The sequence below is a fragment of the Lolium rigidum genome, chromosome 7, assembly GCF_022539505.1.
Source record: "Lolium rigidum isolate FL_2022 chromosome 7, APGP_CSIRO_Lrig_0.1, whole genome shotgun sequence".
Taxonomy (NCBI): domain Eukaryota; kingdom Viridiplantae; phylum Streptophyta; class Magnoliopsida; order Poales; family Poaceae; genus Lolium; species Lolium rigidum.
Window position 1 is genome coordinate 50268587 of NC_061514.1, and position 23350 is coordinate 50291936.

The 23350-nt window shown below is 43.5% G+C and overlaps 1 protein-coding gene and 1 non-coding gene across 2 annotated transcripts; one reads left to right on the forward strand and one right to left on the reverse strand.

Moving 5' to 3' along the window:
- Positions 1–21053: 21053 nt before the first annotated feature.
- Positions 21054–22966, forward strand: LOC124679411 (NAC domain-containing protein 21/22-like). Its single transcript, XM_047215170.1, has 4 exons — positions 21054–21231; positions 21533–21843; positions 22239–22244; positions 22628–22966. The coding sequence occupies exons 1-4, from the start codon at positions 21054–21056 to the stop codon at positions 22964–22966; spliced, it is 834 nt and encodes a 277-aa protein (XP_047071126.1).
- On the reverse strand, positions 21352–21425 carry TRNAV-AAC. Its single transcript has one exon. It is a non-coding gene; the product is annotated as a tRNA-Val (tRNA).
- Positions 22967–23350: the final 384 nt, after the last annotated feature.

Here is a 23350-nt window from a genome sequence, read left to right on the forward strand (position 1 = left end):
TTGCTAGTGAAGCGACGGCAGGAGAAATCTAGGTCGCGCACTAGCCACGAGGAACCGGAGCGTCGACTCCGCCGTCGCCGTCGCCGTCGCCGTCGCCCTCTCCGTCAGGGCTGAATGAGACGTGAACAGGGGAGAGAGGATAACGGGCGGAAGGAGGCGAACCCCAAATCGATTCGAAATAATTCGAAAACGACGGGCCGAAAAGGGAAAGTCGATCGGTTACCAAAAATAGAAACGAGCGTGACACGCGTGACGCGGCGAAAAGGGAATTGCCTTCGCGCGTCCGCGCGAGCGCTCCGCGCCGACAAGATTCGCTCGCTCGAGCGATCGGTTGCCAACAAGGGGATTCGATTAGCAAGGAAGTCTAGGTTATAGTTGATTGATAGACACCTTCTCCTATCTACACTAGCTTATTTTGCGCATAGATGGGCTTCCTGATTTGCATCCCGCCCAATATAAACCACGCTAAAGCTAGAAAAAAGCCCCTCTAACCTCTTTGATAAAAAGAACGTACATATGAGATCTGTTAGGCCTCGTACGTTCTCTCCAAAGTGCGTGGCATCGAATGACAAATATACTGCGACCGGGCGTGTACATTAATTCTGATACCCCGTTTCAGTATGCGTGCACGACTGAATTGTAAGATCAGCTATCCGCGCGGTACTACGAATCGATCGCATTGAAGATTCACCAAAAGCTCCTTCACTAAATCTTTCAATGTACGTATACGATCGCAATGCTGCCGTATGGCCGTAGAGCGATAAAGACGCGCCTACTGTAGGCGCCGATCAAAACGACAGCACAGGCGCAAGCTCAAACCAGAAAGAATTTTTATATTCTGAAGCAAACACGAGAAGGTGGTGAAGGAAACGGTCCAAAAATCAAAATCAATCAAACAAAGGCGCTCCCAAGTTGGGTTTGGCCACCCACCTCCAGTATTAATTTTGCGACGGATCAGCTATTCAATTCACTGATTTAATGGTTTGGTTATCTTATCTCATTGGCTTCTTCTTGGCGCAGACTCATTTTAGTTAATTTGCTCGAAGACAAAGCGAAAAGAATCTAGCAGTACGTGTAGACCTGCCCATGGATCAAACCGGACGTACCGAACCTACAAAACTTGACATGGCGAAGTAGCAGCAGTGGACAAATGCAATGGCTCCTTCCTATCATGTTTTATTAATTAATATTCTCTTCTCTTTTTTGCGGAAATGGCCTAAGTCCACTTACAAGAACATCCTTACAAGGAAAACAAAACAACTTCTTGAAAGGTTCAACACCATCTTTCTTCTGCATCTCTTGATGGCGAACCGTGAGCAAAGTTCGATACCGGCTCTAGGCTTTCGGCGTAGCAAAGCCCGTGTTTGAAGAAACTTGAAGAAACCCAAATGCTTGTAGAAGCAACGGCTATGAAGTCATCACCGTAGACTAGAAGATGTCGGCGAGCATGATCTCGCAGTCTCGGAAAAGCTAGTACCGAGATAGACTAGTATCAAACCTGAGGTTTGATCCCCGGTGGACTACGGATATCATTGTCCTCCTAACCATCCAATCACATGTTGGTTCTCTAGGGTGCACCAAACTCTCAAGTGCTCGATGAAGCCAGACCTGGCTGACTTTCAAAGGCATAACTTGAGGACACCAATACGTCGCGACATCATCCCCTCCACAGAACGCGACTCCAAACTCCAGTCCATCGACGTTCCCCGAATTTTTTTTACAATCCTAGGCAGGCTAAATGATGTTTATTCTCATCGCCGATGATACCTCTTCACTAGAGATGAAGATCTCAAATACCCTACAGAACTAGACACATTGGTTTGATCGCTTCTTTGCGGGAGCCCTCTTGTTTTACATAATTAATATTCTCTTCTATGAATAGTGGTTTTGGCTACGGAGTTCTAGCAATCCTTCATTTTTCTGAAAAAATTATGAATCATATTTCTAACTTTTAAATTCGATTCAAAATAATCTGGACATAGTCAATGATGCAACCTACAAGCATGCGGAATTTACATAAGAAATTCTTTGCGTTGCGGGCTACACAAAAATGACAAAATTGGATAAACTTTAGAGATTTGAAAATATGCATACTCAGATCCACATGTTCTCCATGTTTGTGCAGCTCAAAATACAATATTTTTTTGGTATTTTACACATTTGCGGGATAAACAATTTGCTACAACCGGATTTTTTTTTTGCTTGCGGGTAAAACTGGATCTTTATTTCAAATAATTTCAAAGCTCTTAAATGTGATTTTTTATTTTTTAAACATTAGATCGGTGGTGCCTGGTACCAAAAGTCTCCACTCTTATGGAGTAATTTGCCGGTACATGCAGCACCAAACGTGTTGGTAGGAGTTGTATGTCACGGACCGACGGTTGCGCTCCAAAAAGCCCATCCCACCTAGTACAGCAAACAGCCACCAAACTTCCTTAGCGAAGTAGAGTAGCGTAGGTCGCCATAGCTGGCTACTTCACCCGCCTGACGGGCTTTTGCTCCCTGTAAACTTGTTTATCGTTGATGAATAAATAAAGGAGTGGAGCGTTCTCAAAAAAAAAGCCACCAAACTTCCTTCCTTTGTTCTCACCGGCGACGCATGTGAGCGAAGATGCCCGGCGGTTTGGCCATGGCCGGCCGCCCCCGGGGAGAGGGAACAGACGGAGTGTATCAATGAAACCGGGGAGGTCCTCCCTGTTGATCTAAAAAAAAGGGAACAGACAGAGCTTTTCTAGGCTGTTTTCAACATGGCCTAGCTACTGGTAGCTAACCCTTCCTTTAGCAACTAAAGCTTCACTCGAGCCCTATAATGCCGTAAAGACAAAGCACCATCATGCCGCTCAATCTCATGGAGAATGTTTCGCCGACAGGCCGAAAGGAAAGGCGCCTCGCCGATGCGGCGCCAATCATTTCCACCAGATGGAGCGGTTTTTCTTGCCTCTCGAAAGTAGCGAGCTGGCTAGCGATCATCAACCATGTATAGTGGCGACTGATACACTGAAACCATGCATCATCATCCATTCTGTGTGAGTGTGTGTTTGTCTTCCCTTGGACAGAACGACAGATCATAGTGGGTCAAGGATTGAACTTTGAGAGGATCGCATGATGTAGCCCAGTGAAGTGCTTGATGTATCGCCTCTGTTACAGGTGCTCCATGCCTCCATCATCAACCGGAGAGGTCCGCAGTTTCAGAGAAAAAGATGAATGATCTTCTTAGCATGCACCGAAAACTGGAGATAATTCCTGGCGAAACCTATACACCGATCAGGTCGGTGGCTACCGGCCACCGACCACCTCCTGGTCGGGTATGGGCCAGGCCCATTTGTGTCTGTTTATCCTTTTTTTTTCTTTTCTGGTTTTTTTTCTGTTTTTTTTTTCTTTTTTTTTCTGTTTTCGGTTTCGTTTATATTTTTTCAGATTCGAATAATTTAATTTTTAAAAATTATTTAAATTGAGAAAATGTTTAAATTAAAAAAATGTTCAAATTTTAAAACCGTTCAAATTCAAAAACCATTCAAATATGAAATTTGCTCAAATTCGAAAATTTTCTAATATGAAAATCGTTCAGATTCGAAAATTGTTCAAATATAAAATTTGTTCAAATTCAGAAATGCTCAAATTCGAAAATTGTTCATAGAAAAAAATACATTTTTTGTTCAAATTTAAAAATATTCAAATCTGAAAAATATTCAGATTTTTTATAAAGTGATTTATTTTTAATTTGAAATTTTTTAATTTGATTTTTTTTAATTTTGATAAATGTTCAGATTTTAAACGAAAATATAAATAGAAAAGAAAAAAATATTTTTTAAAAAAGAAAAAGAAACAACAGAAAAAAAAGAAACAAAAAAAAACGCATTACCTAATGTTGAGCCGCGGCCCAGAACTACCCGGGACGCGCGGGGGTGTGCGGCATGCTCCAAGCGCCGACCAGGTCGGTGTCGAGGAGCTCCCATAATTCCTAGCTTCGGTCACCAGCTTCAGCAAACTCTGCCGGGCCTCATTTCCGCCCGCTTACAAAAGGGCCGATTTAGCAAGCATTCTACGGCCCCTTTTACAGCGATCTGCTATATGTTGCTCGGCAAATCTATTTTCCAATTTAAGCTTCCACTAGGAGGCTCCGTATGGATGACTTCCACTGAGAGGCCGGGCCCAATAAGGTAAAGTTTTCCTCTTTTTTTCCTCATTCTTTTTTTGTTTGTTTTTCGTTTTCGTTTTTTTGTTTTTATAAAATTTACTCTTCTACTTTTCTATTTGTAAGTTTACATTCAACATTACTTGGAGTTACTAAAAATTATAAAATATTTTTTATTCGAATAAATGTTAATATATCCCAGAAAGGCGTGTATATTTTTTTTAATGTTCATGTAGTTCAAAAAGATGGTCATGGTTTCAAAGAAAGTACGTCTGTGGATTAGAAATATTCACGGGCTCAGGAAGATGTTCACACAGTTCAAAGAAATGTTCACGATTTTTTAAATGTAGGTACACCGCTTCAAAGTTCAATATTTTAAAAAATGTTCACGGAGTTCAAAAAAAATCACGAGACATTTGAAAAATGTTCATGATTTAAAAAAATGTAGGTTTATGGTTTCCAAAATAGAAGGTTACAAGATTCGAAAATATGCAGGTTCATGGGTCCAAACAAAGTTTGCATATGGATTCGAAAAAGGCTCATGGTTCGAGAAAATGTTCACATAGGTTCCAAACATGATCAAGGTTTCATAAAAAGTATATTCACGTGATTCACGAAATGATCACTAATTTGACACGGGAAATTTTTGTTTGTAACATATAATATTTTTCAATTATTAATATGGATTTATAAAATAAATATAAAGTTTATATTTTTATGATTCATTAATAATAAAAATAAATTGCTTAAAGCAGGGATCCCATGTTGCTTGTTGTGAGCTGCAGTGACCGCTCGCCTACAGCGGTCTCACGTGGGTCGATATTTGGTAGCACCAACTACCGGGTATAGTTTTGTTTATGTCTCCATATTAATCTTGAAAATATATTTATTGGTTTAATTTTTATAATCATATTAATAACTGAAAATACATTTTTGGTTGTTGCCAAAAATAAGTTTTTTGTATATGAAAAACAAAAATTCACATATTCTAAAAACTATACTTCTAAATTTGAGAAAATATTGTTGTGATAAAAAAATATTGCGAAAACAGAGAATGCACACATATAACAAAAAATTTGCAGCATATTGAAAACCCGCATGCATTTAAAATACTTGACGTACGTTAAAGAGATGTCAACGGGATACCATAGAAATTTACATGGGTCTCTTACAAGATCCATATAAATCAATAAAATAAAAGGAATGAAGTAAAATGTTCATCTACCTAAGAATTCTTTCTTCATGTTTTCAAAATATTCACCTATTTGTACCAAAAATAGACAATGGAATAAAGAATCACAAAGGTCGTGTATATGTGCTGCCAGTTTACATGATTTTCCACAACGTATCAGTAGCACTAGACATTTTCTTGTTCTTACCTTTTTGTCCTTAGTCAGCACCTCTGACAAGTACCCGTACCGAACACTCACGGAAGAAAGGATTTCCTTTTCGAGCCTGTACAGTTATCTTATCTGGTTTGTGCACAATAGAGGTGTTGTTTCTTAAATCCTCTCGTCGAGTTAATTAACCCCATTTTTATATGCAATGAGAAATGTCAACTCGGCGAATCATTCACACGTCTTCGCAGGTTAGCTCGCTAATTGGATCATCGGCCGATTCGTCGCAAAATGTGCACGTGTGACATTTGCTGCAGGGTACGTTACAGATGGCGCCAAAGCTGCAATTGAACTTCTTCGACAGGTTCAGAGAATGCCAGCTCAGATCACTTCGCCGCGTGCTACTAATAGCTGTGTCCAATCTTATCTGAAACCGTGAATGGAGGAAGTTTCTTTCAGATTACCCTAACACGCAATGCACTATCATCGTCCAGTATTATTCCTTGGCATAGGGGTCAGTAGTAGTACCATGTTCAGATGAAAATCCGTGTCTATGATATGTTTGCGCATCTCTTGTACAATGATTCAGAAATATGAAGCTTTTTTGAAAGTATTTTGACAAGATAGTCTAAACCAAAGAAACGGAAAAAAAGGACTACTCTTCAAGCATTATTTCACACAAATGCTTGGCTTCCACGGTTACCCATAAATGGTTTCACTCTTAATTTTATCTAGAATAACTAAAGGCGGCACACGTTTGTTGTGAAAAACCCGCACATTGCGTTCGCTCCAAAGATCCCAAGTGACTAGTAGAGTGACGGAGGCAACGGCCTTACGGTGTGGCGTGGAGTCACTTTTCATCATGCTCCGCCAATGCTTGATTGAAAGACTAGCCCAAAAGGATGGTTGTATATCGAGGATGCCCAACCAATCTCGAATGAATCTCCAAAGGCGTACGATGTTGTGACCAAGAGGTGGCAAATCGACTCCGTTGTTTGCTTGCAAAAGGGCACAAACCATACTTTTGCAAACCTCATTTTTGGAGGTGATCCGCCGTCTAACTTTGATTTTGTGTTTGGTGTCAAGCTAAAAATTTAGCCTTTGGAGAGGCCCAAGCTTTCCAGACGGTCTTTTGGACCATCAAGGAGATGGATCCAAGGAAGTGCACCTCATAAGCCGACTATTCCGAGTATTTCCCACTTGCTGATTGCTTCCAAGTAATTCCGTCATGGATCTCCTCATTAAGATGCACATCTTGCAATTGAACCCAAAGCTGTACGAATTGCACTAAATGTTGCATGGTAAAGTTGTCCCCCATTTTAGTTTTAGCAACCCAAGTGTTATCTTTCAAAGCATGGTTGGCCTTCCAAGATCTCCTTCTAGAGATTGCAAAGATGAGAGGGGCAATCTCTTTAGATTTTCTCCCATGAAACCAAGTGGCCTCCCAAAAAGATACCTTGCACCTGTTGCCAATGGTGATGGAAGAGGCAGCGTAGAAGATTTCCATATCCTTCTCGGAACATGGGTTGCATGAGTCAATCTAAATTTTAGTGGGATCCTTCCACTTAAGCCAGGGCCAACCAAGATGAAGGGTCGTGGCAAACTTATCCAAATTCATGACTCCAAGCCATCCAAGCTTACATTTTGACCTTACATTTTGCTTCGGTGGTGATGTTGTTGGCGGACCAAAATAAAACCCTCTCAATTTTGTTGATGAATTTTAGTATGCCTAGCCGAACGACGAGGGGAGTGAGATAGTATGTGTCTTGGGCTGCTATAACCGATTTCAGAAGGGCTGAACGACTGGCCATGGTGATGTACTTGCCACTCAAGGGGGATCTTCGTGGCATATTTGTCTTCAAGGTGTTGGAACCAACCTGTTTTAGTTGCCAAACCGATAGTGGGAGCCCAAGATATTTCAAATGGAAGGAGGCGCTTGTAACCGGGGTGCCGTCAAGAATTTCGTGAAGCTCGACGCAATTACATTGAATAGACACGACATAACTCTTTTGGAAGTTAGTGCACATGCCAGTTAATTTCCCAAAACATTCAAGTACCTTTGTCAAATTGCGGATGTCCTCCTTGATTGATGGAGTCAAAGACTTTGCGAATATCTAGCTTGAAGCTTAACGTTTGCAAGAATATATATATATATATATATATATGTTCAACTTGTTATTTCCCTTGACAAGACTAGCTTATCGATGCTAGTGCCTTTTTCTTTTATTTTTTTTACTTATTTACTTTTGGAAGGCAGAGAAGAGGTTCTGATGTCCGGTTGCATCGCATCAATGCTTCCGTAAAATAACCTTACACGCTGATGATTGGGTACTTAGCTGGCTGCTAACTCCCCAGTTGAAATTGTTTGGCGAGATTAACAAGACTGCTGAACGGGAGCCGGTGACCTTGCAGAAGCAGAACGCGCCTCGCGGAGATCTGGCTTACGTGCTTGACATGGCTTTTTGTTCAAGTGTATCTATCACACACACAGTCTGCTACCCGCTCATATATGTGCATCTCTGGAGCTCTGACTTGCGTGGCACAATCGGTGCCCGGTTATATCTTCTTGCAGGTTCACTCTTTGCTAACTGGATCCCCTACCCTGAAAATGACTGACATGACTATCTCCTCGATCAGAAGAGTGGACAAACCGAACTATAGTTACCAATTTATCATGTGATCAGAAGTCCAGAAAGCAGCAGCTGACGATGCGAGTAGACTTTCCTTTTGAGTAAATTACACCCGAAGTCCACCATCTTGCACCCAATGTGATAGTTTGGTACACAAACTTGCAAACCGTGAGACCGCCGTCCATAAACTTGTCATTTGCGTGATGGTTTGGTCCTGACCAATCAGGAGGCGACGCGTGGACGCCAGGTGGCCAATCGGAACGCCAGGATGGTTTTGCACTTAGCCCCCCGGTCGGCCTGAACCATCGCCGATGCCCCCTCCCCTGCGCTGATTTAGGCGTCTTCTCCGCGCGTCGTCTCCGCGCAACGTCCAGTTCTGCTCCCTGTCGTCTCCGCGCCGCCGTGAAAAGCTGTCGCGCCGCCGTCATGCCGCCGGAGCTGCGCGAGCGGATGTGGAACGAGGATCCACCTCCCTACGGTATGCTATTCCTCGAGTCCCTCCTCTGTCTCCCTGTGCGTTGTATTCGCCGCCGGCACCGTAGCGCCCGTCGACGCCATGGATTCGGAGGTCCGTCAAATCCTTGCGTCATGGGCCCCGTATAAGCACCATCGTCGACTTGTTCAAGAGCAGCTGATAGGAGTCAAATCCGTGGGTTGCATTGGCCATTTGTAGCCGAGTATTTGCGGAAGAACATGGCATTGTTTTCGTTCAATGTGATAATCAAAAGCACCATTGATGCATATTGTGTGTTGTTTAGCTTAGTTTAACCCCTGTGCATGGAGTAGAATCAAAAAGTTACAAAATTCTGCTCGTTTGTAGAATCCTTAACTCTGAATTTTATGACTGCAAGTGTTACATGCTCTGTCTGACTGTATTTCTTTGCCAATCTTTGTGTGTGCATGAGATAGCATTAATTTATCATTGTTTGATTTCAGTGGTGCATAATGTAACTGGTTCAGGGTACTTCTCTTTAGAAGTATGCCACAATGGATTTTTCTGTGGATTGGGAGAAAGGCTGCAGTATGTTGATGATACAGTTTCAGTGTTTGATTATCTCAGTGCTCATAGTTGGTCCAACATAGTACTTGATGAAATTCTGGGAATGCTTGGCTGTTTGAGGGATCATAAAGTACATGTGTATTGGTTGTTTCCTGGAAAAAATCTGAAAGATGGTTTGCTACCAATTGTCAGTGATGCAGACCTGAGTGAGATGAGGAAAGCAGCTGCTACTGATAACACTCTGGTCATATTTGTGGATCACACAGATTTTCTTGGAACTATTAGGGCTGAGCTTGTGAGGCAAAATGTTGCAAGAGTAGTGATACGTCTCCAACGTATCGATAATTTCTTGTGTTCCATGCCACATTATTGATGTTATCTACATGTTTTATGCACACTTTATGTCATATTCGTGCATTTTCTGGAACTAACCTATTAACAAGATGCCGAAGTGCCGATTGCTTGTTTTCTCGCTGTTTTTGGTTTCAGAAATCCTAGTAAAGAAATATTCTCGGAATTGGACGAAATTAAAGCCCGGAGGCCTATTTTCTCACGAAGCTTCCGGAAGTCCGAAGGAGAGACGAAGAGGGGCCACGGGGTGGCCAAACCCTAGGGCGGCGCGGCCCCACCCCCGGCCGCGCCGGCCCGTGGTTTGGGCCCCCGTGCCGCCTCTTGACCTGCCCTTCCGCCTACAAATAGCCTCCGTGACGAAACCCCCGCACCGAGAGCCACGATACGGAAAACATTGCCGAGACGCCGTCGCCGCCGATCCCATCTCGGGGGATCCTGGAGATCGCCTCCGGCACCCTGCCGGAGAGGGGATTCATCTCCCGGAGGACTCTACACCGCCATGGTCGCCTCCGGAGTGATGAGTGAGTAGTCTACCCCTGGACTATGGGTCCATAGCAGTAGCTAGATGGTTGTCTTCTCCCCATTGTGCTATCATTGTCGGATCTTGTGAGCTGCCTATCATGATCAAGATCATCTATATGTAATTCTATATGTTGCGTTTGTTGGGATCCGATGAATAGAGAATACTTGTTATGTTGATTATCAAAGTTATGCTTATGTGTTGTTTATGATCTTGCATGCTCTCCGTTATTAGTAGATGCTCTGGCCAAGTAGATGCTTTTAACTCCAAGAGGGAGTACTTATGCTCGATAGTGGGTTCATGCCTGCATTGACACCGGGACGAGTGACGAAAGTTCTAAGGTTGTGTTGTGCTTGTTGCCACTAGGGATAAAACATTGATGCTATGTCTAAGGATGTAGTTGTTGATTACATTACGCACCATACTTAATGCAATTGTCCGTTGCTTTGCAACTTAATACTGGAGGGGTTCGGATGATAACTCTGAAGGTGGACTTTTTAGGCATAGATGCGGTTGGATGGCGGTCTATGTACTTTGTCGTAATGCCCAATTAAATCTCACTATACTCATCATGATATGTATGTGCATTGTCATGCTCTCTTTATTTGTCAATTGCCCAACTGTAATTTGTTCACCCAACATGCTGTTCGTCTTATGGGAGAGACACCTCTAGTGAACTGTGGACCCCGGTCCAATTCTCTTTACTGAAATACAATCTACTGCAATACTTGTTTCTACTTGTTTTCTCTGCAAACAATCATCTTCCACACAATACGGTTAATCCTTTGTTACAGCAAGCCGGTGAGATTGACAACCTCACTGTTTCGTTGGGGCAAAGTAGCTTGGTTGTGTTGTGCAGGTTCCACGTTGGCGCCGGAATCTCTGGTGTTGCGCCGCACTACATCCCGCCGCCATCAACCTTCAACGTGCTTCTTGGCTCCTCCTGGTTCGATAAACCTTGGTTTCTTTCGAGGGAAAACTTGCTGCTGTGCGCATCATACCTTCCTCTTGGGGTTGCCCAACGAACGTGTGAAATACACGCCATCAAGCTCTTTTTCGGCGCCGTTGCCGGGAACGAAGAAAAGTTACACCACAAAGATTTTCAACTCCCACGTCAACAGCTCTTTTCCTGGCGCCGTTGCCGGGGAGATCAAGACACGCTGCAAGGGGAGTCTCCACTTCTCAATCTCTTTACTTTGTTTTTGTCTTGCTTTATTTTATTTACTACTTTGTTTGCTGCACTATATCAAAATACAAAAAAATTAGTTACTAGTTTTACTTTATTTGCTATCTTGTTTGCTATATCGAAAACACAAAAAAATTAGTTTACTTGCATTTACTCTATCTAGTTCACTTTATTTACTATCGCTAAAATGAGTAATCCTGAAGTTGAAGTTCGTTCATTTAAGCAACAAGGGGGAGAATGTTTAAAAGATGCTTGGTATAGAATTAGTGATGCCCATAATAGGTGCACTAAGAAACACTCCACCACTATCCTACTCGGGAATTTTTATGTTGGTATCTCTAGCTGGAATAGATATGTTCTTGATTGTCTCGCGGGAGGTAACTTCCTAGGTGCTCCCGCTTTAGAAGCTAGTTGCATTATTGAGAGTTTATTTGGAACACCACCTGTTAATGAAACTAAAAGTGAAACCTCCCTTGAGGATGTTATGAAAAAATTGGAAACCATAGAGAAAAATTGTAGCATTGAAACTAAAATGAAAATATTACTGGATAATACTGATAAACTTGATAAAATCCTAGGAAAAATTAATGAAAGAATTGCTACTCTAGAAACTTGTGCTATCCATGATAATCAAACCCATAGAATTGGTAAACTTGAAGAAGCTATGAGAAAATTGGGTTCAACTTTTTCTTCTCTTAAATTTAGTGAGAAAGCTTATGTGGGTAAGGAGCAAAAATTCGTGTATGTCTCTAAGGTGCCTAAACCAAAGAATTACTATAGGCCTAAAATTGATAAAACTCCCAACACCGCCGGTAATGATGTTGATGCTTCATCTCTCGATGTTACTTGATACACACTTTCTGCGCCTAGCTGAAAGGCGTTAAAGAAAAGCGCTTATGGGAGACAACCCATGTTTTTACCTACAGTACTTTGTTTTTATTTTGTGTCTTGGAAGTTGTTTACTACTGTAGCAACCTCTCCTTATCTTAGTTTTGAGTTTTGTTGTGCCAAGTTAAGCCGTTGATAGAAAAGTAAGTACTAGATTTGGATTACTGCGCAGTTCCAGATTTCTTTGCTGTCACGAATCTGAGCCCACTGCCCTGCAGGAAGCTCAGAAAATTATGCCAATTTACGTGCATGATCCTCAGATATGTACGCAACTTTCATTCAATTTGAGCATTTTCATTTGAGCAAGTCTGGTGCCATTTTAAAATTCGTCAATACGAACTGTTCTGTTTTGACAGATTCTGCCTTTTATTTCGCATTGCCTCTTTCGCTATGTTGGATGAATTTCTTTGATCCACTAATGTCCAGTAGCATTATGCAATGTCCAGAAGTGTTAAGAATGAGTGTGTCACCTCTGAATATGTCAATTTATATTGTGCACTAACCCTCTAATGAGTTGTTTCGAGTTTGGTGTGGAGGAAGTTTTCAAGGATCAAGAGAGGAGTATGATGCAACATGATCAAGGAGAGTGAAAGCTCTAAGCTTGGGGATGCACCCGGCGGTTCACCCCTGCATATATTAAGAAGACTCAAGCGTCTAAGCTTGGGGATGCCCAAGGCATCCCCTTCTTCATCAACAAATTATCAGGTTCCTCCCCTGAAACTACATTTTTATTCGGCCACATCTTATGTGCTTTTTCTTGGAGCGTCGTTTTGTTTTTGTCTTTGTTTTGTTTGAATAAAATGGATCCTAGCATTCACTTTATGGGAGAGATACACACTCCGCTGTAGCTTATGGACAAATATGTCCTTGGTTTCTACTCATAGTATTCATGGCGAAGTTTCTCCTTCGTTAAATTGTTATATGGTTGGAATTGGAAAATGATACATGTAGTAATTGCTAAAAATGTTTTGGGTAATGTGATACTTGGCAATTGTTGTGCTCATGTTTAAGCTCTTGCATCATATGCTTTGCACCCATTAATGAAGAAATACATAGAGCATGCTAAAATTTGGTTTGCATATTTGGTTTCTCTAAGGTCTAGATAATTTCTAGTTTTGAGTTTGAACAACAAGGAAGACGGTATAGAGTATTATAATGCTTTCAATATGTCTTTTATGTGAGTTTTGCTGTACTAGTTCATCCTTGTGTTTGCCTCAAACAACCTTGCTAGCCTAAACCTTGTATCGAGAGGGAATACTTCTCATGCATCCAAAATACTTGAGCCAACCACTATGCCATTTGTGTCCACCATACCTACCTATACTACATGGTATTTTCCCGCCATTCCAAAGTAAATTGCTTGAGTGCTACCTTTAAAATTCCATCATTCACTTTTGCAATATATAGCTCATGGGACAAATAGCTTAAAAACTATTGTGGTATTGAATATGTAATTATGCACTTTATCTCTTATTAAGTTGCTTGTTGTGCGATAACCATGTTTATCGGGGAACGCCATCAACTCATTGTTGAATTTCATGTGAGTTGCTATGCATGTTCGTCTTGTACGAAGTAAGGGCGATCTACACCGAGTTGAATGGTTTGAGCATGCATATTGTGAGAGAAGAACATTGGGCCGCTAACTAAAGCCATGATCCATGGTGGAAGTTTCAGTTTTGGACAAACATCCTCAAATCTCTAATGAGAAAAGAATTAATTGTTGTTGAATGCTTAAAGCATTAAAAGAGGAGTCCATTATCTCGTTGTCTATGTTGTCCCGGTATGGATGTCTAAGTTGAGAATAATCAAAAGCGAGAAATCCAAATGCGAGCTTTCTCCTTAGACCTTTGTACAGAGCGGCATAGAGGTACCCCTTTGTGATACTTGGTTAAAGCATATGTATTGCGGTGATAATCCGGGTAGTCCAAGCTAATTAGGACAAGGTGCGAGCACTATTAGTACACTATGCATGAGGCTTGCAACTTATAAGATATAATTTACATGATGCATATGCTTTATTACTACCGTTGACAAAATTGTTTCATGTTTTCAAAATCAAAGCTCTAGCACAAATACAGCAATCGATGCTTTTCCTCTATGAGGACCATTCTTTTACTTTTATGTTGAGTCAGTTCACCTATTTCTCTCCACCTCAAGAAGCAAACACTTGTGTGAACTGTGCATTGATTCTTACATACTTGCTTATTGCACTTATTATATTACTCTATGTTGACAATATCCATGAGATATACATGTTACAAGTTGAAAGCAACCGCTGAAACTTAATCTTCTTTTGTGTTGTTTCAATACCTTTACTTCGAATTATTGCTTTATGAGTTAACTCTTATGCAAGACTTATTGATGCTTGTCTTGAAATGCTATTCATGAAAAGTCTTTGCTTTATGATTCACTTGTTTACTCATGACATACACATTGTTTTGATCGCTGCATTCTCTACATATGCTTTACAAATAGTATGATCAAGTTTATGATGGCATGTCACTCCGGAAATTATCTTTGTTATCGTTTTACCTGCTCGGGACGAGCGGAACTAAGCTTGGGGATGCTGATACGTCTCCAACGTATCGATAATTTCTTGTGTTCCATGCCACATTATTGATGTTATCTACATGTTTTATGCACACTTTATGTCATATTCGTGCATTTTCCGGAACTAACCTATTAACAAGATGCCGAAGTGCCGATTCTTGTTTTCTCGCTGTTTTTGGTTTCAGAAATCCTAGTAAAGAAATATTCTCGGAATTGGACGAAATTAAAGCCCGGAGGCCTATTTTCTCACGAAGCTTCCGGAAGTCCGAAGGAGAGACGAAGAGGGGCCACGGGGTGGCCAAACCCTAGGGCGGCGCGGCCCCACCCCCGGCCGCGCCGGCCCGTGGTTTGGGCCCCCTGTGCCGCCTCTTGACCTGCCCTTCCGCCTACAAATAGCCTCCGTGACGAAACCCCCGCATCCGAGAGCCACGATACGGAAAACATTACCGAGACGCCGTCGCCGCCGATCCCATCTCGGGGGATCTCGGAGATCGCCTCCGGCACCCTGCCGGAGAGGGGATTCATCTCCCGGAGGACTCTACACCGCCATGGTCGCCTCCGGAGTGATGAGTGAGTAGTCTACCCCTGGACTATGGGTCCATAGCGGTAGCTAGATGGTTGTCTTCTCCCCATTGTGCTATCATTGTCGGATCTTGTGAGCTGCCTATCATGATCAAGATCATCTATATGTAATTCTATATGTTGCGTTTGTTGGGATCCGATGAATAGAGAATACTTGTTATGTTGATTATCAAAGTTATGCTTATGTGTTGTTTATGATCTTGCATGCTCTCCGTTATTAGTAGATGCTCCGGCCAAGTAGATGCTTTTAACTCCAAGAGGGAGTACTTATGCTCGATAGTGGGTTCATGCCTGCATTGACACCGGGACGAGTGACGAAAGTTCTAAGGTTGTGTTGTCTTGTTGCCACTAGGGATAAAACATTGATGCTATGTCTAAGGATGTAGTTGTTGATTACATTACGCACCATACTTAATGCAATTGTCCGTTGTTTGCAACTTAATACTTGGAGGGGTTCGGATGATAACCTCGAAGGTGGACTTTTTAGGCATAGATGCGGTTGGATGGCGGTCTATGTACTTTGTCGTAATGCCCAATTAAATCTCACTATACTCATCATGATATGTATGTGCATTGTCATGCTCTCTTTATTTGTCAATTGCCCAACTGTAATTTGTTCACCCAACATGCTTGTTCGTCTTATGGGAGAGACACCTCTAGTGAACTGTGGACCCCGGTCCAATTCTCTTTCATCGAAATACAATCTACTCGCAATACTTGTTTCTACTTGTTTTCTCTCGCAAACAATCATCTTCCACACAATACGGTTAATCCTTTGTTACGAGCAAGCCGGTGAGATTGACAACCTCATCTGTTTCGTTGGGGCAAAGTAGCTTGGTTGTGTTGTGCGGGTTCCACGTTGGCGCCGGAATCTCCGGTGTTGCGCCGCACTACATCCCGCCGCCATCAACCTTCAACGTGCTTCTTGGCTCCTCCTGGTTCGATAAACCTTGGTTTCTTTCTGAGGGAAAACTTGCTGCTGTGCGCATCATACCTTCCTCTTGGGGTTGCCCAACGAACGTGTGAAATACACGCCATCAAGTAGCAATGACAAGGCCAGCTCCAACAGTTGCTAGTCCAACTCCATCAGTTGGTAGACCAGCTCCATCAGTTGCTAGACCAGCTCCATCACTTGCTAGACCAGCTTCATCTGGGTCAAGACCTGCCCTATCTGAGGCATCACTTGTAGCTCGTTGAGACAGCTTGAGCAACAAACTCTGGCTGATTTGGATGATGACTCTGACAGTGGAAGTGACTTTGAGATATATGACAGTGACTATGATGCAGAGGATGGAGATGATGATCTGTTCATTGATAATGTTGACAGCAGTGTGAATGACAACAATGAGAGAGCTGTGTTTGTAGAAACTGAAAATGAAGATGCACTAGATGATAGAGACCTCCATTTGGTAGATGATGAAAGGCAGCAGCTGCAGCCTAAAGTTCAAGGAATTCAATCCGAGAGGTTGACATGGACTCTCCTGTATTTAAAATAGGGATGAAGTTTGCGGACATAGAGGAGGTTAGACAAGCAGTCAATGCATACAGCATCAGGAACAGAGTGAAGATAAGGAAAATAAAAAATAACAGAGCAAGAGTTCATGCAGTATGTGATGAAGGGTGTCCATGGTTTCTCAAGGTTGGCAGTGATTTTCAGAGATCAGGTGGTTTTGTGGTAACGTACCTATGAAGATGAGCACAGGTGTGAGAGAGTCTATGAAATGAGGGCACTTACTCGCTAGGTTTCTATGCAAGAAGTTCATTGATGAATTCAGGGACAACCAAAAAATGGATCCGCAAACATTTGTCGCTAAGGTGCAAAGAGAGTTCAACATGTGCCCCGACAGGTGGAAGCTTGGAAGAGCAAGAAAAGAAGCTCTGCTGGAAATCCATGGCAATGAGGAAGCACAATTCGAGTGTACTAAGGGATTATGGCCAAGAGCTAAAGAGAGCTAATCCAGGAAGCACATTCTTTCTATCAACTAATTCCGTCAAAGATCCAAGCAAGTGGAATTGTCAAGGAACATTTGGCAACAATGTATTGGTCTTATGATGCCCGCAAAAGAGGTTTTCTCGGTGGATGCGGGCCACTTATTTGCATTGATGGTTGCCACATTAAGACAAGGTACAAGGGAGTATCGTTAACTCGCAGCTTGGCATTGACCCAAATGATCGCATTTTTCCCATTGCTATGGGCATGGTTGAGGTAGAATGCACAAGTGCATGGGAGTGGTTTCGACAACCTTGAGGGATGACTTGAACATTAGTAACACATCTTGCTGGACTATAATGAGTGATAGGCAGAAGGGATTGATTAATGCAGTTCAGAAGGTTTTCCCTGATGCTGAGCATAGATTCTGTGTTAGGCATATGATTCAAAATTTCCAGAAGGCAGGCCATAGAGGAGAGACACTTAAGAATGACATGTGGGCAATTGCTAGATCAACCAACATTCCAAAATGGCAAAAAAATATGGACAAACTGAAAGTGGACAGTGAGCAAGCATATGAGTGGGTAGAAGAACTTCAACCAAACACTTGGATCAAAGCATTTTTCTCAGATTTTTGCAAGTGTGACATGCTGCTGAATAACCACTCTGAAGTTTTCAACAACTATATATTGGCAGCTAGAGAAAATCCTGTGTTGTCAATGCTTGACATGCTATTCCACAAGCAGATGCAGAGAAACTTGTCCAAACAGATGGATGCAGCAAAATGGCATGGAAGGATCTGTCCTAAAATTAAGAAGAAAATGGACAAGTTAACTGAATGGAGTTTGAACTGCATTGTTAAACCAGACAGGAAATCACCTATTCTCTCGTCCAATCTCATGAGCTGGAAAGAAGTTACCGTGTTGACTCGAAGGGGAAAACATGTGATTGTAGAAGATGGCAATTAACGGGTATACCATGTCATCATGCCATTGCTTGTTGCGGAACGGATAGGAAAAATCCTGAATCCCTTGTGCACAGTTGTTACACTGTTGATACATACAAGAGAGCATATAGCTTCAACTTGGTCCCACTTAGAGGAAGAGTATTCTGGGAAAAAGTCAGTGCACCAGCTGTGCATCCACCTCTGTTCACAAAGGTTATGCTTTTTATGGCAAAGGCAACCTCTTACCATTTTGTCTTAATCTCTGCAGAGCATATTCCCCCAAGCACCTGACCCACGACTAGACCCTTCCAATACACTGGATAACATGGTGTACATGATGGGCCAAGAGGTATACAATTTAATTTTCTCGCAACTCGTCTCCGAGTGAATAATTCATGACGAGTTAATTAATCGTAAAATGGAAAATGCGAGCAGCAAACAATGTACCACCTGCTAGAGTGCAACAACCACTACCAGAGAGTGATTTTGTGGTAGAAGCTAGAGAAAGCATCCCTGTAGGAAGGCACAATTTAACTACAGCAACAAGAAGAGGAAGAGCAGCAACTGCAACAAGGGGAAGGGGTGCATCAACTGATTCAGAAAGAGGAAGATGAAGGGGGAGAAGTACTAACACAGGAAGAGCAACAAGGGGAAGGGGAACATCAACTGATGAACAAAGAGGGAGAGGAAGGGGGAGATCTACCAGAAAAAGATCAGCTGAAGCAAGCACAAGTGGATCCGCACACCAAGTTGCCGAGAGGAAGATCAAGAAGAGGCTATGCAACGAGGCCCTGGCAAGTGTGTATTACATGTGTTTTGGTGATGACAGGATTGACCTCAATGCATTTCCGGACTTGAATGAACAAATCGATGCGGATGACAATGCACATGAGATGCCTTTGAGTCAAAATGCACCATCCACAGCTGACAACTAGCAGCACATTGCTTCATTTATGTACTCGAACAATGCATGAGATGAACTTGTTTTATGGTTATTTATCGAACAATGCATATGGCATTGCTTCATTTATGTACTCGAACAAACCATGAGATGAATTTGTTTTCACGGTTATTTATCGAACAATGCATATGATATTGCTTCATTTATGTACTGAAGAAACCATGAGATGAACAATGCCATTTCAGTAAGCAGCCAACCTCAAGGAAATTTTATTTCATCATATAAACAGTACAAGTTGACTCAATGAAAGCCCCTCATCAAAGCAGAAAGAACATACAAGGCTACACAACTAGCTACAATTATGAGAAACAAGAACTCTCTCCTATATCTATTTCTAAGCTCCTCCCTATGTTCTATTTGCATAGCCTTCTTCTCTGCCTTCCTCTTCCTTACTTCATCCTCTAATTCATTCAATCTCATTAAAAGGAGCATATTTTCTTCCTCAATTTCCCTCACATTCAATCTTCTATGATGCACCTGGTTTACATCTTCTATTTTATCCTACAAAAGAGCAATTTTCTCTACATTTTCAGACAACAAGTGACATAAATTGCAAGGTGACCAAAACAGAGCAATGCCTGGTAGTACACGGCGAATAGAGAAATTACCTGCTGATGCCTGGTAGTCCTTGTGCTCGACGACGTCCTCCTCGGCGATGCCTGGTAGTACACGACGGAGGTCTCCTTCCACTCCTCCTCCGCCCACGTGCTTCCTCCACCGCTACCGCCGGCATCGACGGCCGACGCGCCCCCTTTCGGCGCCATCGCCTCCGGTGACCTTGCAGACAACACTCCATCGCCCAGCACTACGTCGCCGTCGCCGTGCAAATCGCCGCCGCCGTCGCCGTCTACGACCTAGCTTGGTTGGGGACGAAACAGAGAAGCAACAGGGGATGGACCAAAACACGCTACAGCAATTTTCCAGGGGGGCATTAGCAAAACCGTGCACGAGCGACAAGAACCACCTGGCGTCCACGCGTCGCCTCCTGATTGGTCAGGACCAAACCATCACGCAAATGACAAGTTTGTGGACGGCGGTCTCACTATTTGCAAGATGGTGGACCAAACTATCACATTGGGTGCAAGATGGTGGACTTCGGGTGTAATTTACTCTTTCCTTTTCATGTCTATTTTCCATCCGTTTGTGTTCACGCTTGGGTGACCATCGACGCCACTGTACGGTGTCCCTGCTGCATCTCCTGAGAACTGAATTGGGCGAAAAGAGATGCATACATGCAGTTTACTTCAGGTTTATCACTGAGAAGTGAAAACGACATAGCGCTGTTCAGTGCAGCAGGTTTAGCGGATTTCTACAGCGAAAATTGCGGTATAGTCAACTGCCGACTGCCGTGCTCCCGACGGCGACAACAGTACTGCTGCTGCGCCATTTCCCCCCCCCCCTTCTCCTCCGCCGGAATTTTACCAAAACAGGCATTAGAAAAAGGCATAGGTTCACCTGGAAACTCTTTTGATGGCGATGTCGCTGTCGATCAACGCCTACTTAGTAATCTTAACCCAATGAATCTATCGATCCTTAAGGAGGCAGTTGGCGGTTTCCGGACGTAAAACATGATTGACGCGGTCTCACGAGTCGAAAAGGCAGTAAGAGGTTCCTTTTTTTCATCGGTTTGCCATGGTGTAAGTAAGACTACTGATGATATATGCGATTGCACAAAGACACGCAAACGAACAGGCTCTGATCGTCATGTCACCCTGTAATTACAACTTGATCGAGATAAGGGGAATACATCCACAATACTAGTTGCTACTGCTGTAGTAGAGTAATATTTTCCCCCAAAACGGTCGTACTTGGAATAGTTAATTTTTGACAACCCGATGGAGCAATAGTCCAAAAGAATTTGCATCGTCAACAGTGGCCGTGGTTGCGTCAGGTTATCAGGAGAGAGGACCATGGCTAGATCTCGCTATTAATACCGGGCCCATCGTGTTCGATATTGCCACTCTCTGCTCTATCTTTCTCGCCTGTTCCTCAGCTCGGGCGCGATCGATCTTGAGGTTGTTGATAAGCTAAGACGAAATGAGCAGCTCGATGAGCATGGTGGAGGCGAGGCTGCCGCCGGGGTTCCGGTTCCACCCGAGGGACCACGAGCTCGTGCTGGACTACCTCTGCCCCAAGCTCTCCGGCAGGCGCAGCGGCGGTGGCGTGGATATGGTGGACGTCGACCTCAACAAGTGCGAGCCGTGGGAGCTTCCAGGTACGATCTGTCCCTTGCACCATGTATGTAGGAACAATGGAGTCCCCGCAGCCAAAAAATAGGAGTACAAGTAGCAGATTATATCGAGTAGAAAGGCAAAAAGAAACGTCTGAAAAAATATGGCTTCGCCCGGGTTCGAACCGGAGACCTTCAGTGTGTTAGACTGACGTGATAACCAACTACACCACGAAACCTTGATGTCCTGTAGAAACTTTGATTCTATATATTATGAGTATCCCATCTTGATTCTGGTCTCACCATCGTCGTTTTTGAATGCGCTCGGCTCGACAACATCGCGCAGACGCGGCGTGCGTGGGCGGCAAGGAGTGGTACTTCTTCAGCCTGCACGACCGCAAGTACGCGACGGGGCAGCGCACCAACCGCGCCACGCGCTCCGGCTACTGGAAGGCCACCGGCAAGGACCGCGTCATCACCGGCGCCGGCGGCACGGTCGTCGGCATGCGCAAGACGCTCGTCTTCTACCGAGGGAGAGCCCCCAGGGGAACCAAGGAGGAGTGGGTCATGCACGAGTTCCGCGCCGAGGAGGGCTGCCCGGCGGTTCGTCGGCGGCTCGCCGACGCCGACCACGGCTGGTTGCCGTCTCCTCTTAGGGTATGCCGCCTGCTCCTACACTTGCATGCTATTCATGAGACGAATCAGATGAGTTGCATGCTCCTGCAGCCATTCTATGCCACTACCATTTGTTTTGCGTGACTAGGATGGAGAGTTTTGACCGGAATAGGTTGGAGCCTTAGTTTTTGTCTTGTGTAGAGAAAGGAAGCTTCGTCTTTTGACAGCTAGAAAATATTTTCATCACATTCAGGCTCTACGTAGGTGCTGCCTGCTCTCCCTGATATGAAGATAAACTTAACTAGCTATCTATGCGTCGATATATATGTGCCACTTGCCAATCATTATAGGTGACCTAGTCTTATCGAAATGCAAACATGGTACACACATACACATATCACCAAGGTTCCAAAGGTTTTGTTTAAGCCAACGTCCAGCCCAAGGTTGTTCGTGTGAGCTCCATCGCCATACATCAGCGGCATTAAACAACACAACACTGCGTGTACTAAATTGGTTATTTTATATCATTTGACTTTCTTTGTCCTCAATTTGACTTCTTCTTTTTTGACTGGAGAAAATACAGTTAAATTGTCGGTAAAAACTGTCAATGGAATCTCAAGTTTCCAATTTCTTTTGCCAGTGTACTTCCTCTGTCGCCTGTTAAGGACACATGACAATCATGGCTCCTCATGCACGGTCAAAACAGATCAGTACTCGGAAAAAATAGAGATTATTAGTTCCATATCAAGGCCAACATGCAACAGGGCACTTGTTTGAGTGTCCATGCATCAAATTCAAAGTGCTAAGATGAAAATATTCGGTGCAGGAGGACTGGGTGCTGTGCAGGGTGTTCTACAAAAGCACGGCCGCCGCTCCAAGACCGGCCTCCGACGAGTCATCAGGTTCGCTCAGCAGCGACCTCGGCGTAGCACCGGCGCTGCAGGCCCCTATCAATGCCGCCGTTGGCTACAGGCAGCAAGACTCCACCGGCCCCCTACCGGCAGCGCAGCATTGGCCCGCCGCGCCATTGCCGTTCCAGAGCTTCAGGGACCTGCTAGGCGACATGGTGCAAGGCAGCGGCGGTGACCCTCAGACGGACTGGAGCGTCGACGACTCCGGCTACACGCGGCAGGGTGGCATGTCGCAGAGTTGGAACGCGTTCTGAGCCGCTGGGCTCTCCTAGGTAGCACGTGCAGTACACTCGGTCGTCAGTTCTATACTCTAGCAGTGTGATCATATCAGTTACTCCGTATATTAGTTTTAGTGCAGGCATTGGTACCCACTGTAGAAATGGATTGTTGTAGCAGCACCAAAATTACTGTATTGTACATAACATTTTTTTTTTCTAACATGGGATGTATATTACCTAGGCATAGTTGCTTGCATACATGCGTCGTCTAAGGGTGTGTTTGATTGTGCTAACTTTTGGCTTTCCAGACTTACAAGCCAACAATCCAACTAAATATTTGTTTTCTTCTTGGTAAGGGCGCTTAATTACTTATACGGTACCATCACGCAGGTATAATTTATAATATGTTATACACGGACT

Excerpts from the sequence above, each read along its gene's own strand:
- LOC124679411 (XM_047215170.1), top strand. The coding sequence starts at position 21,054 with ATGAGCAGCTCGATGAGCATGGTGGAGGCGAGGCTGCCGCCGGGGTTC. Across the intron at positions 21,232-21,532 it reads CGAGCCGTGGGAGCTTCCAG|ACGCGGCGTGCGTGGGCGGC; the intron begins GTACGATCTGTC and ends AACATCGCGCAG.